A 19689-nucleotide genomic window follows, 5' to 3' on the forward strand; every position below is an offset into this window, starting at 1 on the left:
ACATCATCTGCATAAAGCAGAGCTGATATTTACATCTCCAATTTTGATATCAGGTTTAATACCACTTTCCTTCATAATGTGATCCGTATAGATAATGAATAACAGAGGGGATAATGTACATCCTTGTCTCACACCAGATTTAACATTAAACCATCTTCCTGTACTTCCGTCAATTCTAACTGTTGACTTACAACTCAAATAAAGACTAAGTATAAGTTTTAAAAGAGGTAAACCGTGAGTAGACATATCAGTACACAATAAATTAATGTACTGAGGATGCCTGTGACACACAGGTGAAAATTATACTAATAGATAATCTTTCTACGTGAGTTTTTTCCGTTATTTATTGTGTACCGAAAGACTAAGTATTGCTTGATATAATGCCCCATTGACACCATATAACTGCAGCGTATTGAATAGCTTCTCTCTTGGCACCTTGTAATATGCCTTTTCCAAATCAACAAAAGTTAAATACATCTTTGTTATGTTCTCATGCTTTCTCGACTATTTGTCGTAAATGGAAGATCTGATCCTGACAGCCTCTATTTGGCCTGAATCCAGCTTGTTCTTCACCAAGCTTTTCTTCCACAATTCTTCTCAACCGTTTCTTAAGTATACTTGCATAGATCTTGCCAGGAACACTCAGTAGAGAAATACCTCTGTAATTCTCACATTCAGTTTTATTTCTCTTTTTATATATGGGTACTATGAGAGCTCTACTCCAATCATCGGGAATTCGTCCCTCTGTCCAGGCTTTCTGAACTATGCAGTGCAGCCACTGTATGACTTTTATGCCACCATACTTCAGCATTTCTGGTCGAATATCATCTACTCCTGCTGCCTTTCCACATTTCAAGCCTTTGATGGCTTTTTCTACTTCAAGTATGGATATGTATTCCTGACTGCATGCCTGGTCAGTGTTTTTTATCACTGTGCTGTCATCACTGCTTGTTTCATTTAGCAGTTTTTCAAAGTAATTACTCCATACTTCAAGGATATCTTTTTCTCCTGTTTTCATTTCACCTTTATCATCTCTAACTCCTTTTACAGCACTCTTTCCTCCATTCCTAAACTTCTTCAACAACCTCCAGAATATTTTGCCACCTTCTTGATATTTATTTTCTATATTCTTGCCAAAGTCCTCCCATGACTTTTGTTTAGCTAGTTTTACACACTGTTTAGCTTTCTTACATTTGTCTCTGTATTCTGTAAGAGTAAAAGCTGACTTATTTGCCAGGAACTTTTGATATGCTTTCTTCTTTTCCTTCACTGCCTCTTTAACTACCTGTGTCCACCAGGGAGTCCTGATTTTTTTTATCCTTGCACACAACCTCACCACATGCCTCTCTGGCAGAATCAATCAATGTTTTCTTCAGAATTTGCCACTGAATCTCCAAGGTTTGATTCCTGTTCTCAAACTCTTTCATTTTCTTTTCAATAATCTTTCTGTATTTTAGTCTACAGTTCACATCTGAGAGCTGCTCAACTTTTATTCGCTTTAAAACTTTCTTACATGTTATTCTTTTCAATACGAAATTCAATTTTATCCTGCTCAAGACTAAATAGTGATCACTTCCAATTTCAAATCCTCTGTACACTCTGGTGTCCTGCACCAGAGAGAAAACATCACTATCAACAATAACATAGTCAATGAGACTTTTCTTATTCCTAGCCTCTTCTCTCCATGTGAATTTGTGCACATTTTTATGTTGGAACATGGTGTTAGTAATAACCAGTCCATGTCCTGAGCAGAAATCCAACAGATATTTGCCATTATTATTAGCTTTGCTCTTTTCTCCAAATTTTCCCAAAATATTTTTGTATGTCTCACAATAATTTCCTACTCTGCTATTTAGATCCCCAACAAGGACCAACTTTTCCTTTTTCGTTGTGTCAGTAGCTTTCTCTAGAACCTCAAAAAATTCCTCCACTTCTACCTTAGTAGAACCTTCTGTGGGACCATAGGCACAAATAAGTCTCATTGTCCAGTTCCCCATTCTCATATTTGCCCACATTACTCTACTTGAGATTGACTGCCATTCAAGAAGATTAGCCTCGTATTTTGTGTTGAATACTATGGCTACTCCTTCTTTTCCTTGATCGTCATTGCCTGAACTTGCTGTATGATAATTATATTAACTCAAAACCGTTTCTACCAAATAACAAAGTGATAATAAACCTATCTAAATACATTTTAACAAAACCTGAAATCTCAATTCTCAAAAAAGGATTCAATTTTGCCTTAAAACCTACTACTATTCCTAAAATAGAGTTCATCTGCAACTTAGAAAAAGCCATCTCGTTGCTTCCACACCCAATAGCTAATGACTTAAGATTGAAAAGCAGCATTATCCTTCCGCTCCATCAAGATCTAACTCTAGCCAAATGGAAAGAACACTACTCAAATTAAAGAATAATAAAGACATCATCATACTTAAAACTGACAAAGGCAACAATACTGTTATCTTAAATACAAAAGATTATGAAGAAACAATTAAAAATCTATTATCAGATACGTCTGCCTATAACGTTCTCAGTACGGATCCTACGCAAAAAAACCATAAGGACACAAATGAAATATTACGTGGAATGACTAACTGGCCTATAGACTTAACAAGAAAGCTAAAATTCATGCACCCATTGACTCCAAGATTGTATGGCGTTCCTAAAATACATAAAGAAGGTATACCATTACGTCCAATAGTTGATGGAATCTATTCTCCTACTTACCAACTGTCTAAATATCTAGCCAAGATTTTACAACAACACATTCACAACTCGGATACTTATATTAAAAACTCACAACATTTTATTGAAAAATGAAAAAACATCCCTATCTCTGAAGATGATATACTAACAAGCCTTGACATCACAGCTTTATTTACAAACATTCCAGTTGTGTAAGTAATCAACATCTTAGACAACTTGTTCCCAAGAAACATCACTACTATGTTCAATCGTTGTTTAATTTCGAACTATTTCATTTGACAAAAAACAGTCTACAAACAACTTACCGGATTAGCCATGGGTAGCCCCCCCCCCTCCTTCTTGTGCTGACTTATTCATGGAAGACCTAGAAGATAAAATCTTATCTCAAATTACCCCAAAACCAAAAACTTGGTACAGATATGTTGATGACATCTTTATCATTTGGAATCATACGAAAGAAGAACTAATGGATTATCTCAACCAAATCAATAGTTTCCACCATACCATCAAATTCATATTTTTAAGATGAAAATTTCCATAGAACAGAGGTAAATAAAAGACTAACAAAAGCAGCAAGTTCAGTGGGTTAGCAATCCAATGGTAAATGCATTACTGAGGCCTATTTACTGGAGATGCAAAGTGGCATGAAAAATTTTCATGTAAGATTTCTAGAAAAGGGTTTTCAGATTATATAAAAATACAAACCATATATTAAAAATTGAAAGAAAAAAAACAAAAATCCAAACCCCATTCACAGTGCAAATTTACTAATGGTTTACAACCTTTTATGGATGGAAGTCACATAACAAAACAAATGGGGGGGGGGTAATGAATGCTGATCCTGCCAAACAGTATCAATGGAAATATCTGTAAAAAAAATTATCTAGTAACTGTCTGTGAGATGGGTTGTAAATTTGCTGAATCGCCTTCTTCTGGGAAGAAATAGTGCATCCAAAACCTTTTAAGTTTTAAAAGGTTTTTGGATGCACTAGCCCAAATGATGCAGGAACAAATTTGGAATTCATAGATGGTTTAGGAAAAGGAAAAAAAAAAAAAGGCTAAGTTTTTTTTGAAAATTGAGAATGCTATAGAGGTGATATGATTATGCTAGGAAAGTCTCCAGGAGTAAAAAACCTTAGTCTTTTCTGTGTGGGAAAAAATACACAACTGTGCTTCTGAAGCACTGAAGGTGATGAAGTTATGGAAATCAATATTTAGGGTGTTGTAGAAGATCTTCAAGCTTAAAATATTTGAGCATTGTAAATCCTGTTATATAAGTAGAAAGAATGAAGTTATCATAAGCTCTACCTATCACAAACTCACAAAATGAGAACACCCTCCACTATTACATGCAGCAAACAACCTGAGAGAAAACTGGTAATCCAATTAAGGCATACCATAAAATGGCAATTTGTTGAGTAATCCTCATTGTTGGATGCCTTGTAAATGTCAAAGCTACAACAGCACGGGATTTTCCAAATCTTTGAATGGTACACATCTAGAGGTGGGTGAGACAAATGAGATCTGCTGTGGATTTTCACTGGAAGAATCCATACTGGTAGTCAATGATTAGTTGCTAGTTCTCCTGACATTGCAGAAGTCTGCTGAGGCAGACAACTTCTCTCCTATTTTTTTTAGAATCTTCTCTTATCTCCTATTTTTTTAAGAATCAGATGAATAAGGGATATACTGTGGGATAGAAGCCAGCTGAGTATAATACATGCAGAAATGATAAATGGCAGACATTATTTCAGGAGCACATCTCTTGAACATAACTGGTGGAAAACCATTGAGACAAGAAGCCCCTTTGGTATCCAGGATGTTCAAGATTCGTTTAATTTCTTTTTAGCAGAAGGCCACAGAAATCATATGGTGCATGTTCCAGGTAATCTGTCTAAGTAATCTATACAGGAGTTGGAAGAGAAGAATAATGTCAAGAGATCAGGTTTTATCTTAATGCCATCTCCTGAATGGACAAGAGGCAGAAGTAGAGACACACAGGAATTGTGTTCAATTCCTTTGAACTCAATTCTACATTTTTTTGCATTTAGCACTTTCAAAGTCAGACTTAAATTTCTTGATGACTATTTTGAAATTTTTCCATATTCCAAACATATTGTATTTAGGCTTAAATACTAAATATTATATGATATCCCAAATAATTGGGAAAAAAAAGGGCATGAAATTAAGTAATCTTTAGATAGTGAAAGTTAAACATAGACCACCGACAGAGATCAGTCAAATTAACATCAGGGGCATGACTCATACGTGGCATTTGACAGTTTCCTGGCAGTTAATTTTACCAGGACAATAATTTCACAAAATGCTATTGTCAATGAATGAACAGACTTCTATCTCTGCTCCCTTTCTTATGCTCTCTAACAGACTTTTATCTCTGTTCCCTTCTAAACTTAATTCTCAAAATGATATTGTAACTCAGTGAAAGTTAAATAACATTCACTAGTGAAGCAATTTTATCTTAAGTACAAGAAAACCTCGCTTAATGTGATTAATTAAGCCATCAATTTATGTGTGCTAAGTGAAATCACATTAAGCGAATACAATAAACAATAGGAATAATTATAATTCATCCATCAGTTAGCATAAATTTTGAAAAAAAAATTACAGTATAAGCTATATTAGAGAGAAAAATTATCAAAGTTAATAAAAATCAATTGCTTAAATTTTTATTTAATGTCCAAACATTTAAGATTGAGCTACTTTTTTTACAAAAAAGTTAAGTAAAGATATTTGAATCATGCTTGACTTATCTTGTCATGCAATTTGCAATAGCTGTTGATCACTTTATCAAGATTTCGGCAGACTTCGAGCTTCATTCCATATCAGGATCAGCATCAAACAAAATTTCCTCAGCATACTCAATGTGACTGAAAACTAGCCCAAGTTCTTTTGCAGTTAGCTTCTAAGTCGTAACATTCTCTTCTTGTTCACACTCCTTATCTTCTCTTCATATGCCGCTGTTCTTCTAGTTGAAGGAGATCATTCTGGCTTAACTGTTCTGAATGGGAATCAAGCAAGTTTCTCAAAACTTGCTTGATTCCCATTCACTCTTATCATTATCCAGTTCATTAAATCCAAGTTCTTTTCCAATTGTGCTGATTTCTTCAATGATGTTAGATTTCGCACATGATAAACATAGGCTTGAGTTTAAAGCCTACGCATTGCCTCCTAATAAAAGCATAAAAATAAAAATAAAAGACTATCTTTAGATACTTTGTATCCTGGTTGAGATGCTTCATTTTTAGTTAGGAAAGTTTTTGTTGGCATACACTTCCAAAAGAGACCAGTTTCGTTGACGTTGAATATTTGCCAATCATCATAATCACCCTTCTGAATTATCCTTTGCAATTCTTCAGGAAACTTGGCCTCAGAATCTTTATCAGCACTAGCAGATTCCCCAGTTATGTTATGCAGTCCAGCTCGATTATTAAAATGGTAACCATTCTTAACTTGCAGTAAAACTCGCAGCTTTCACATTCCTCTTGAAATTTGCTCTCTTTCAATGAGGTAAAAATATTGAGAGCTTTTGCTTGAATATTCTCTGTACTAAGAAGTATTCTTTTTTAGTTATAATCCTCAGAGGATTGAGGATTATGACTTCCAGCTTTTCCGCTCACTGCAGATTGGCAACAAAAAGTTTTGCATAACATAAAAAAACATGTTAACATTAATCACTTGCTTACAGTGGAAAATAGTATCATTTCACTCAGTCGTGCTAACTGATTATTGCACATATCGAATTCGCATTGAGCGAGGTTTTCCTGTATTTCCCTTTTAGATCTTAAAGTAAATAAATGAGATGAACTGGAATGGAAAAATTGCTTCTTTATAAATCTACATCTACATAAATGGACAAAAATGTTTATCTCTGAATTTAACTAATCCATTATTAAATACTGTTTCTATGAACAGTATTCATTCATGTGGTACATTTCATTTTAACTATTTGGCTTTCATTATACCATCTGAAAAAATCTCATATATTTATTAAGAAATTCGTTATTTATCTGCTAACGCCATTTATCCCCTTATATGTAGACCAGTAATTCTTTCACTATTATCCAAGAGAATTAAAGCATATGCTCATACTTCGAAAGATTCTTTCACAAATAACGAATGCACGAAAAGAAAAATATGCATATTTCCATCAGAAAAAGAATACTTAATATTATACTTACTGTAATAGCTTCTGAGTATTTAGAACTGTATTTGCCTGCAGCATTTCAAAGTTATACTTTTCATCAGAAGCATGCTGATCAATAATAAATAGATCAGATTCCAACTTCACAATGATGAAACCTAAATTAAACTTTAAGTACATAGAAGAAGAAGTTTGTTAATCAGAGCAAAAAGAAAAGCAAATGTCATAATTAAACTTCAAAATACATAAAACTGCAACAAAAGAACAAAATAAAAATAAAACTTGAGCTGTGAGTCAAAGTACATTTAATTCTAAAAGACAGGGTAATTCCTGAAATGATACAGCCTTAACAAGTATAAGTAATTCATTTTTAATTAGCACATAAGTAAATATATATTTACTCTGGTGGATAGCAAGAAAAGAGGCGATATAATAGAGACATTTTTAAATTAGTGATGGGATTTTATCTGATTAATACAGAGGGGATTATAAAAAGAGTAGAAGGTGAGAAGCAAAGATCCAAATGCCATCCTTGGAAGTTGTGTAAAGGTGTAAGGAGTAGATTTTTTAAACAGAGAATTGTGGGTGAATGGAACACATTACCCGAATATGTTAATGCAGTGAGTGTTAAGGATTTTGAGATTCAATATGATAAATATGTTGTCAGCTGAATGAATCTTCCATGATGAATCTGCTGACTCCATGGAGGGTGTAATAATAATAATAATAATAATAATCTATATTGATATCTTTAAATGACAGCAGAAATATACATTGATTACTGTGCATATAAGCAGATCCTATTGTTGTTATGGAAAATAAATGCATATTCAAGAGCTAATACACAACTAGTGATGTGCAATATTTAGCCTCTCCCAGCTAAGCTAGCCCCCCGTCTTCTTGCAGTGCAGCCTGTTTCCACAAACAGGGCTTTGGTGATCCTGATGAGTACTACCAACTGAATGAGTATGAAGGGCCACAACCCAGACTAGTTTCGACCTTTATTGAGGTCTCTTCAGTGGGAGCCAGGCCCAAGTGGAGATACCAGGCAGAAGCATTAGCAGATCATCTCTACTTATTTGCTAATGCTTCTGCCTGGTATCTCCACTTGGGCCTGGCTCCCACTGAAGAGACCTCAATAAAGGTCGAAACTAGTCTGGGTTGTGGCCCTTCCCTTAATGCATAACATTAGACATATCCGCAAGGAGATGTGTTTTGCATTATGGGAGATACTGAGATAGGAGTGTTGGTAGCTTGCTCCACCTTGCAAGGAGTGCCCTGGTGTTGTACCACCTTACCCCTGTCCTGAAGATACTTTCAGGTGCAAACTTTGTTTGCTCACACTTGGATAAAGGATTAAACTAAATTTATTAAACTTCTATACATGCTCTCTCATCCACTCTCCGTCCTGCATAAAATAAAAAAACATTTACTGGTATCCTATATAATCCTTTCAGAAGTCAGAATGTATCAAGCATATCACCCTTCTTTCTGTTTGCTAGCATAATCATAATCTACATTTCACAGTCTCATTATCATCTTTAACACTTTCTTTTGTCAGCAATCAGGAGACCAGATCATTCAACAACAGTCCATATGAGGTGGTTACAGTCAAAGCCTTGTAAAGAGGCAATATGACTCTTCAGTATCCATTTTAGCATTGTAATTATTCTCTGAGTTATATTTGCAATCTTTGCTATATGGCTCTTAAACTTCAACTTCCTATTTACTAAACCTCCAAGATCCCTAGCCTGACAAGTTTCTTCTAGCATAATTAAAATTCCGCAAATATAATACGCCATTGGATATCTTGATGCACCAAACTGCATAACTTTATATTTATTAACATTGAACTGACAGCCATTTTCACATGCCTACTGGATGACATCCATTTATTAGGTGAAGTAAGGTCATTTCAGGAAACTCCATCATCAAATGATCCTTTATTCTGATGACAGTTTTCCAATCATATATCATATATTTGTATATTTCTACTTCTTAGTCCTTTACATTAATCTTTTTTTCTTCCTTTATGAATTTTAAGTTCTAGATTTTTAGTCTTTTAATGTATTTTGACTTTTAATGTTTTCAAGTTTTATGGTGCTATTTGTTATTAACATTACATCATTCATTAACAAATTTATTCTTTGTTCGTATTGTATCTTTTAATCATATCCTATCATTTTTACACTTTCTGACTCTCTTACTTATATCTCAGGTTTTAAATTTTTATGATTCTATGAAATTCTATCTCACTATTTCACTTACCATTAATATTATATGCATTCATCACCATCTAAAATTTTGACTTCAAGTTTTAAAGATTGTAATGGCCAAAATACAGCAAAGGTAGGCAATAATGCTGTCTGACCACACATACGAGACCCTTCAACACTTCTGTGCAATGTAGAAGGCAAATCCATTGCGATAATAGGCTAATCAACGTGTTTCGTGGGATGAGAGTGTTTATTATTATACGTCGGAAAATCAGCTTTTCTTTTATGAAAATTCTAGTTTTAAAAGTGGTAACTATTTCTGCTTACACAAAACTGGGAAAATTTTATATATAAATCACATGATTTCCATGTTGATGAAGAATTCCTATATTGCCTTATTCCTTTCTCCCCTTCAATGTGAATTGACTCTTCTTGGCAATCTGCCAGCCAGGGATCTGGCATCTGTGGTCAGACAGTACCTATATATGATTATTTCATTTCATTATTATTATTTTTAATTTATAAAAGAGCTGCAGTCAAAAAAAAAAAAAATATATATATATATATATATTCTGATCCAAGGATGCTCCACAAAAATAAAGCTTTGCTTATCTCTTTATATGATGGTGTATTCATTCCCCTTATATAGCTCAACTGTAACATTATTATAAAATGCAAGTTGCTCAAACATGATCTTTGTTCCTTTTGTAAACCCATACCGTTTATTAGCAAAGTATAGATTCTCTGTTAATCCATTTCTGTATAACCGAGTTCTTACTAACTTTTCTAAAATCTTCATTGTGCTGGAACTGAAATTATTTAGTAAAGTCTAAAGTATGTTCAGTTCAGTTCAGTTGAACACTCCTGCATTTTGCTGATATCTCATCAGTTCCTATTGCTGAATTCTTGTTCAGTTTATGCATTAGCTCTAGAACCTCTTCCTCATTAAAATATTTTCCTCACCTACAGATAGCTTTCAGCCCTGTGTTACATACATCTGGTTGATAGCTTTTAGCAAAATAGACACGTTAGCTGAACAATCTCTTCTGCATCTAATTATTCTTTATTTATTTATTCAGTTATTCCTTCATACTTATTCTTTCTTTTACTAGTAACATAACAACAGAATTGTTATGGGTTATCTTCTGCTTGCAGAACCAGAAACACAAGCTTTCTATATAATAGTTTTAACTCTTGTGGTTTGTGCCATCCAATGCTCATAACTGAGGCCTTCCTTACGCATGCAGTATTTTTCCCACATTATCTTTCCTTAAGAATCTTCTGCATCCATTTCACTCCTACCCTATTTATTTATCAAACTGTAGGGTCACGTTCTGGTATTTCACCACTGATGTATTTTTTTTTTTTTTTTTCATTGAAACCTTTCATGCACTAACAATATCCTTCCTATCCAGGAAATGATACAGATCTCACCAAATATTCTCCTCAGCTGATCATAATTTCCTGCTTTGTAGTTTGGCATATAACCTTTTCTGAATGTAACATTCATATACTTAGTCACTTCTCAGATCAGTATTTCTCAAGCACTGCTTGAGAAAATTATCTCACAAAAGCTCAATAAATTTAGTTTCATTCTTCTCATAAGATTTCGCTGCTATCCAATTGATGTTCAGATAATTAAAATCACTAAAGAATACTCATTTAGCACCTATCAGGTTGATTGGCACTTCATTGCATTTCATTGTCACCAGTAAATGATCCATAAGATCTTGTCTAACTCCACACCAAATAGCTTTAAACTTGCTGCTACATGGAATACTGTTTCTAATATTGCAGACTGCAGTCATCATCTAATGTCATTAGCATCACCACCAACCTTCTCTTTTATCTTCTCTATCCTTCCTACAAATAATGCACAATTGACACCCAATACCAATTAGTAAACCTACCACTGAGAGCCAGGTCTCACTAATGCCAACAATCTGAGGCCACAAGATTTCTGATACTCCATTCATTTGTGTATAGACATAATAAGTTACCTCCATGCTTTTTTGTATACTCGTTTCTGCGTTCTGCATGACCTGGGTGGATAATGCTTCAGTTATGCAGACATCCTTGCATGTACTTAATAAGACCTGAATGAACACACAATCACCCTTTCATCATAATCAGCTCTATGATTAAGCATATTTGTAACATTAACATAGTTGCATTTAACTTAATTTTCTATATTTTCTGCATACAAGTAGTAAAAGAGTGTATCACCATGTTATTAAAAACTCTGGATCAAAGATAGTTGTAAAAAGTTTTACCACTAGGTTACAAAGTCACTCTTACAAATAGATTTTCACCATTCCTCTCAGTATAACGCAAAAACGTTATGGGAAGAGACACTATCCATTATGTTTTGGCCTTGGGGGTCTCAGTGGGAGCCAAACCCAGGAAGGTACTAGGAGTTAAATCAATAGAAATTTTCTATATATATATATATTTTATTATTATTGCGTGACACCTCCAGGGAATCCAAAGACTCATCGTGGGAGGGCAGCCACTGTATAACTTTCTGTCTCCACCACCTAATCCAATTACAACTAAATGCAATTACACCACCACAGGTATTTCCACAGACAATCACAAACATCCATTCCCATGGTGGGATTTGAACCAACAGCCTTTTGGCTGGAAAGCAGATATGCTAACCACTCAGCCAACCAAACTGGCTATACAAGCAGTAAAACAGTATATCACCATATTATTAAAAACTCGGGATCAAAGATAGTTGTAAACCGTTTTACACTACAAAATATATTATATTTGACAATAAATAATACTTGTTTTAATCCATTACCAAAGTGTAAGCAAAACAAGCATGTGAAGTTTAACGTAAAGTCAACAGTCTCTACATACAAGTAGACCAGTCATGAAGATCCCTCACGTTCAAATTGTTTTGTTGCCCAGTGGCAAAATTTCCTATATTTATATCTGATCCAGAATATTTAATAATATGGTGATACCCAATTTTACTACTTGGATATAGAAAATTTCCATTGATTTAACTCTAGTATCATCCTGGGATAAGCTCCCACTGATAAGACCTCCTCCCACTATAAAGATTGAAACCAGTCTAGGTAGATGCTTTTCCCATAATGCTATTTCATTATGGGATAATGAGGCAACTGATGTGAAGTCATGAAGATACTTCAAGTGTAACTTTATTTTCTTACACTTGGGTAAAAGGTTTAAAAACAAGAATAATTTCTTCTCAAATATACTCTGTAACCAAGTGGTATAACTCGCTAAATTTTTGCATAAAGGAAAATTTTTGTATAATTATCATTATACAATCATAGAATCATTATTTTTGCACTTTATTACAATAAATGCTCCATATAAGGTTTATCAATGAATATCAACAATTCCCCTACCTGACCGATTATATCCATCTCTTTAAATGAATCCTTCCTAGAAAGAAAAAAGAGAAAATTTGTTTCTCAAATTTCCAAGTATCTTGGAAATGAAAGAAAAATTATATTATCATTATTTTACTATTATTTTATTACCTCACACTTCCAGGGAGTCCAAAGACTTATTGAGGGAGGGCACCTACTCTATAACTCTCTGCCTCCACCACTCAATCCACCAACGAACCGCAACTACACAAAAGCCATCTACTGCCCACCACCACTAGTATTTTTACAGACAATCACAACATCCATGCCCACAGCGAGATTCGAACCTGCAGCCTTTTGGCTGGAGAGCAGATTATGCTAACCACTCGGCCAACCAGGCCAGCTAATTATGTCACATACGTTTTCCATCACCTAATAAACTTGGTATATTATATCTACCAATAATGCTTAAGAGTCAACTCTTTTTTGAATAACCTTAATAAGAACTATATGTGTGTGCGCACATATATACACACACACACTCTCTCTCTACAACTGTAGAGTTGTAGTGTATATATACATGCACACACACTTTAATGAAGTAATACATAGAGAAACTGTTCATGTGAATAAATCTTATTAACTTTACTATTCAGCTACTAGTCAAAGTTCATAAAAATGCTATTTCAACATAGTTAACATGAATTTAACATGATTCCAAAGTCCAGTACAGTTCTAAAGGATTTATGCCATGTTAATCTTGCTCTTCCACTGAGTAAGAATAACTCTCTTGTTCTCTTCTCCCTCCACCTTCCCTACAATGCCTTAGTTATAATCTACTTGATTGATATGTCAATCAGAATGAATCTGGGCCATGCATGTGCAATATCCAAAATAACTCGAATATAAAAAGATTTTTTCACTTGGTTATGAAGTACGCTGCTTTGAAAGAAGTCAACAGACACCATAGAATGAGGAACAAACAACCATGGCACCCACCTTAATAAGATGTAGACTCTCCTTTCACTGTAATGACTGCAGCAATCCTACAGGACATACTTTCTACAAAACATATAATAGCAATCAATGGAAATTTTGAACCATTCTTCCTCTAGGCATGTAATAAGGTCCTGGACTGTTGTGGGCTGAATGTCCCTTGACACACCAGTTCGTTCCACAGATGTTTAATAGTGTTGAGATCAGGGCTCTGTTGGAGGCCAATCAAGTGTGGTGATGTTTGTCCACAAACCATGCAGTTACAACAGCAGCCTCAAGACACAGTGCACTGTCTTGTGGCATTTCTATGGAACTGACATTGAGACAATGTCAGTTCCATAGAAATGCAACAAAGTAGGTAGCATTGCATTGTCAAGAATGTTCAGATACCTCTCAGAGTTTAATGTTCATGGCACAAACAGAGGTCTGAGGACAAACTAGGAAAATCAGGACCATACCATCATACTGCCAACTCCCAATTTTATAGTTGGGATTACAACTACAGTAAGAGATGTTTAACAGCCATCTACCACACCCTCACCCATCCATCTGCTCAGTAGAGGGTGTAGTGTGATTCATCACTCCATAACATAGTTCCAAGCTTCCATGTCCCATTGTACACGCCCTTTGCATCACTGAAGATGACACATGTTGCACTGGATAATGTGGGGCTTGCAGTTGTACCATGGAAACCCATGTTGTGAGCCTCTGTTCTGAATTCTGCATTAGATAACTTTTAACATGTAAATATTTCCAACAACAATAGGAACTAAATTCAAAACAAACATTTGCATTCATGCTTAAATTGGAATCCCTCTATGGATACAGTAGCATATTTATGGATTTAACCTAACTGGGTTGTAAAAAAATAAATAAATATATATATATATATATATATATATATATACATATTATTTTTATATAATTAATTTGATAATTTATATATGTTTATATATATTAAAATGCATATATATATATATAATTTTATATACTTAATTTAATAATTAATTTATACATATTTTTATATAATTAATTTAATATATATATATATATATTTTTTTTTTAACATCTTAATTAGGTTTAATCCATAAATATGCTACTGTATACACAGAGGGATTCCATTTAAGCATGCACGTAAATGTTTTTTTGAATTTAGTTCCTATTGTTGTTTGATAATTGTACTGAAGATGTCTTATGATATATAAGACAAAATATTTACATATTAAAAAGTTATCTACTGTGGCATAGATGTTATTTAATAGTTATGAATACTCCACAGGTTTTCATCCACATTCAATCTGCAGCCAATGAATAGCGGTTTTTACATATTATCCATCACAGCACCCTACAGTCGCATTCTGTGAGTAGCACCTGCAGTTGACTCAATGCACTTCCATCTCAATATGGTATCATTGATTATTGACCTTGGATGACCGAATTTGTCAACAATTAGCCAAAAATAGGCCTGCAACACGGCATCTTATTACAATGACTCTTTCAAACTTCATTAATTCCCTTCTCCCAGCAATTTTATACAAACAAGGTTGCTTCCAAATCAATTGCACTGATTTGGAAGCATCATATTCCTCCAATGCATACCAACTACAAACATGACTCGTTACATGGCACAATGCACCTTGCCCATGGGGTGTCCACTAACTTCTTTCTGAGCAGTGTATATTAAACTTGCTTAATATACACCATATGGCAATGGCTATGCATTATGGGTATTTTCATAGTGCATAGCAACATCAATATACACATCTGAAAGGAAGTATGCTTTGCATTATAAAATACTTAAGCAATGTGAAGTTGAAAGCCCTACATATAAGATTAATCCTGAAGATATTCATGTGCAAACTTTGCTTATGTTTAGATTGAAATGGTTCAGAGATTATCTCATGCTCATGGTGACTACCACAGTGAATGTTTTAACTACCTTTGTTTTAACTAACTTTTTATTTCTTAAGAGGATATCTTAAGGGAAAAAAAGTGTTCAGTACTAACCTTTGCACAAATAGTATGAAAGGATCAACATGGTAAGAAGAGCTTCCATTACTACAGAAACTTTGTAAACTAACTATAAAATGTAATAATTTTACCTTTTTACATTTCACTGCTGGGGTGGGGGATAGATCTTTAATGGTGAATGGCAGCCTTATAACATAAGAGGGTGGTCTGAAAAATTCTCGGCCTAACAACGAAAAAACGATTTTATAATTTCAAAATAATTTTTTTTTTCAACATAATCTCCCTTAAGACTAATACATTTATTCCAGCGATGGTCCAGCACCATTATCCCATCCCTGTAGTGGTTCTCAGTAAGATCTGCAAAATACCCCTCTACAGCTGCAATCACCTCTTGATTCGAAGAAAAACGCTGACCAGAGAGGAAGAGTTTTAGTTTTGGGAAGAGATGGAAGTCAGAGGGAGCCAAATCTGGGGAATAGGAAAGTTAAGGGATCTGCACTATGAATTGTTGGAACATTCACCCTATTCCCCAGATTTGCAAAATACCCCTCTATGGCTGCAATTACCTCTTGATTCGAAGAAAAACACTAACCAGTGAGGAAGAGTTTTAGTTTTGGGAAGAGATAGAAGTCAGAGGGGAGCCAAATCTGGGGAATAGGGTGACTGTTCCAACAATTCATAGTGCAGATCCCTTAATTTTCCTATTGCCAGAACACTTTTGTGGGCAGGTGCATTGTCCAGATGAAAGATGATTTTTTTTCTTTTGCAAACTGGGTCTTTTCTCATGAATTTTTTCATCTAGTCTGGTTAAAAGATCGAAATAATATTCCCCGGTAATTGTTTTACCTTTTTCAAGATAATTAATAAACAAAATGCCTTTAGCATCCCAAAACACCGATGCCATGACCTTCCCTGTGGATGGAACCGACTTTGTCTTCTTTGGAACTGAACAACTGGATTCCGTCCACTGTTTTGACTGCTGTTTGGATTCTGGTGTATAATGGTGAATCCAAGTCTCATCCATAGTATAAATTGACACATAAAATCAGTTTTATTCTTGTTAAAATGCTCCAAGCACTGTTCAGAGATCAATGATCAATGATTTCTGGTGTTGTTACACGTTTTGGACGTCTTCACGTAGATTATCTTCAAGGCTGGTACGGCCACTTTTAAACTTGGCAGCCCATTTCTTAATTGTCAAAAATAAAGGAGAAGAATGTGCCCATAAACTTTTATGAACTTCGAATGAATTTCTTTTGCCTTAAACTTTCTTTTACAAAAAATTTTATAACTGCACGATACTCGATTTTATCTAATTCAAGGGATACAGACAATACTTTTGCTTCAGGCAGCTGTATAAAACAAACTACTTGATAGAATGACTTATTTCACATTGATGCTTATGACAGATGTATCAACTTTGAAAAAAAAACCTTGCCGATAGTGTTGCCATCTATGGTCAAGGATGTGAACTTTTCAGACCACCCTCGTAAGTCAAATATGGCTGTGATTCACTATTAGTGTGAATGATTGACAAGCAATCTGGTCAGTTGAGGTTCAAACCTCAACCAATCATACTGCATGCCAATATCTAAGTTTTGGGAAGTGATCACTATTAATTGTGCATAAGTGTTTTTTTTTTTAATTAATAACTATTTAAACTTATGTTTTATCTACACAATTTCTACTAATGTTCCTTTGAACTCAGTGAATGTAGTTAACGGTCGATGTCCCTGATGATATCCACGTAACATTGGATGAAATATATTGAAGTTTTTGAATAAAATTCTATAATTTTTTTTTACATGTGTAAGCCATGAAAGTTATTTAAATGTGTTTAGTGTGCATTCCATTAAAACTATTTATGTAAGAAGTATACATTTCTTGCTTTGGATAATGCAGGCGATAAAGACAAAGCCATGAATGCAAATTGAAATTACATGATTAAAAACTACACTTCTTATTAATTTTAAATTTGCTGATCTGAGGAATCCACCCATCTGACTGTACTATAGCAGCACTAACAAGTTGGAAAGTTATATGACAAACTGTTATTTTCAGTTCTCAATGTGATAATATCAATTAAAATTATAATTCCAGTCCATGGGTGGATAGATCAGCAGAACACAAACTCAGTGCATGATGCATTTTATATATATTATTTCAACAAAAGAGTGCTAATAATTTTCAACACAATTTTTTTTCCTGGATGAGTCACACTTTTTTTCAAACTGAATTTATTATAGTTATCTAATTTAAGACAGTTTTTCATCTATTCACAGTTTTGTATGCATGTGCACTTATCCCATTTTAATCAGCAGATGTGAAGATTAAAAAAAAAAAAGAAGTGTTTTATGTAATGTCAAAACTGTAAGTACGAGACTCATGGGCAACAATAATTAGGCAAACCTATCAGGTTAATTTGCTGGATAATAAGTGTACCATGAAATGATATAATAAATTTAAAGATGGAATGTTAAAAATCAAGACATCCAAGAACTATACCTGAAGTGAGATGACCACATGAGTGAAAAGATAAAGTTAGAAATGTCATAGCTACATTTACTCTAGAAAAGTTAGGCATATATAGCAAAAGAGAGATGAGTTACACAAAGAACTCACAATTAACTTGTTCCTTCCAAATAAATAAAATCTTAAATCCAAAGTGTCATTCATAAGGACTGTTAGCAATGTATCATAATTCACCCCCCACCTCATCCAACAAATCTTTATATTTAAATTATCAGAAGTCTTTTATGAAAATGCTATTTTTCTTATAGGGTAAGTTGTTTGGAATTACTGTCAAATTCAACTAGGGCTACCAGCATATATCTGCAAACCTGGTTTGTTCACATGCCATTCTGATTAAGATGGCCATTTATATGATAGGCAAATTTCATATCTCAGGTAAGAAAGAGCAGTTCCTGTTTATTTAAAGCCTAAAGTGGCTTCAAATGAAGTTCCTGTTTGGTTTCTAGAACAGACTCTCTGGATCACTTAATAAGTGCACCTGTATGAGGGTGGTCTGAAAAGTTCTCAACCTCAATCATAGATGGCAACACTATCGGCATGATTTTTTTTTCTAAGTTGGTACATCTGTCATAAGCGTCCATATGAAATTGCAAGTCATTCTATCAAGTAGTTTGTTTTATACAGCTGTTTGAAGCAAAAGTGTTGTCTGTATCCCTTGAAATGGATAAAATTGAGTATCGTGGGATTATAAAATTCTTTGTAAAAGAAGGTTTAACACCAAAAAAATTCATGCAAAGTTCATAAAAGTTTATGGGCCCTCTTCTCCTTCGTTTTTGACAATTAAGAAATGGGCTGCCAAGTTTAAACGTGGCCGTACCAGCCATGAAGTTGATCCATGTGAAGGATGTCCAAAAAGTGTAACAACACCAGAAATTATTAATCAAGTGCACAATATGATATTGAATGACTGGCTAGTCAAAGTGCGTGAAATTGCTGAGACTATAGGAATTTCAAAAAAACGTGTAGGATATATTGTGCATGAAGAATTGCAAATGATAAAGGTTTGAGCAAGATGAGTGCCACACTTGCTCACAACAGATCAAAAATGCACTTGCATGAAAATCTCTGAACAGTGCTTGGAGCATTTTAACAAAAATAAAACTGATTCTGTGTGTTGATTTATACTATTGATGAGACTTGGATTCACCATTACACACCAGAATCCAAACAGCAGTCAAAACAGTGGACAGAATCCGGTTGTTCAGCGCCAAAGAAGACAAAGTCAGTTCCATTAGCAGGGAAGGTCATGGCATCGGTGTTTTGGAATGCTAAAGGCAATTTGTTTATTAATTATCTTGAAAAGGATAAAACAATAACCAGAGAATATTATTCCAATCTTTTAATCAGACTAGGCGGAAAAATTTGTGAGATAGACCCGGTTTGCAGACGAAAAAAATCATCTTTCATCTGGACAATGCACAGGCCCACAAAGGTGTTTTGGCAATGGGAAAATTAAGGGATCTGCACTATGAATTGTTGGAACATCCACCCTATTCCCCAGATTTGACTCCCTCTGACTTCTATCTCTTCACAAAACTAAAACTCTTCCTCACTGGTTAGTGTTTTTCTTCGAATAAGAGGTGATTGCAGCTGTAGAGGGGTATTTTGCAGATCTTACTATGAACCACTACAAGGATGGGACAATGACGATGGAATAAATGTATTAGTGTTAAGGGAGATTATGTTGAAAAATAAAAATAATTTTGAAATTATAAATTCATTTTTTCATTGTTAGGCCGAGAACTTTTCAGAC

At 34.3% G+C, this 19689-nt stretch overlaps 1 protein-coding gene across 2 annotated transcripts in view; it reads right to left on the minus strand.

The window, feature by feature from the left end:
- Nucleotides 1–19689, minus strand: part of Pms2 (mismatch repair endonuclease PMS2) — a 272119-nt gene that overhangs the window by 42438 nt on the left and 209992 nt on the right. For both annotated transcript variants that reach the window (XM_090407693.1, XM_090407694.1), the window contains exons 17-18: nucleotides 12474–12510; nucleotides 6909–7039 (exon numbers count right to left, since the gene is read on the minus strand). In XM_090407693.1, the coding sequence (XP_090263819.1) occupies nucleotides 6909–7039; nucleotides 12474–12510 (168 nt within the window). The remainder of the gene's footprint in view (nucleotides 1–6908; nucleotides 7040–12473; nucleotides 12511–19689) is intronic.

The sequence above is a fragment of the Typopeltis vanoorti genome, chromosome 17 (assembly GCF_054136105.1).
Source record: "Typopeltis vanoorti isolate ZY-2024b chromosome 17, IOZ_Tvanoo_1.0, whole genome shotgun sequence".
Classification (NCBI taxonomy): domain Eukaryota; kingdom Metazoa; phylum Arthropoda; class Arachnida; order Uropygi; family Thelyphonidae; genus Typopeltis; species Typopeltis vanoorti.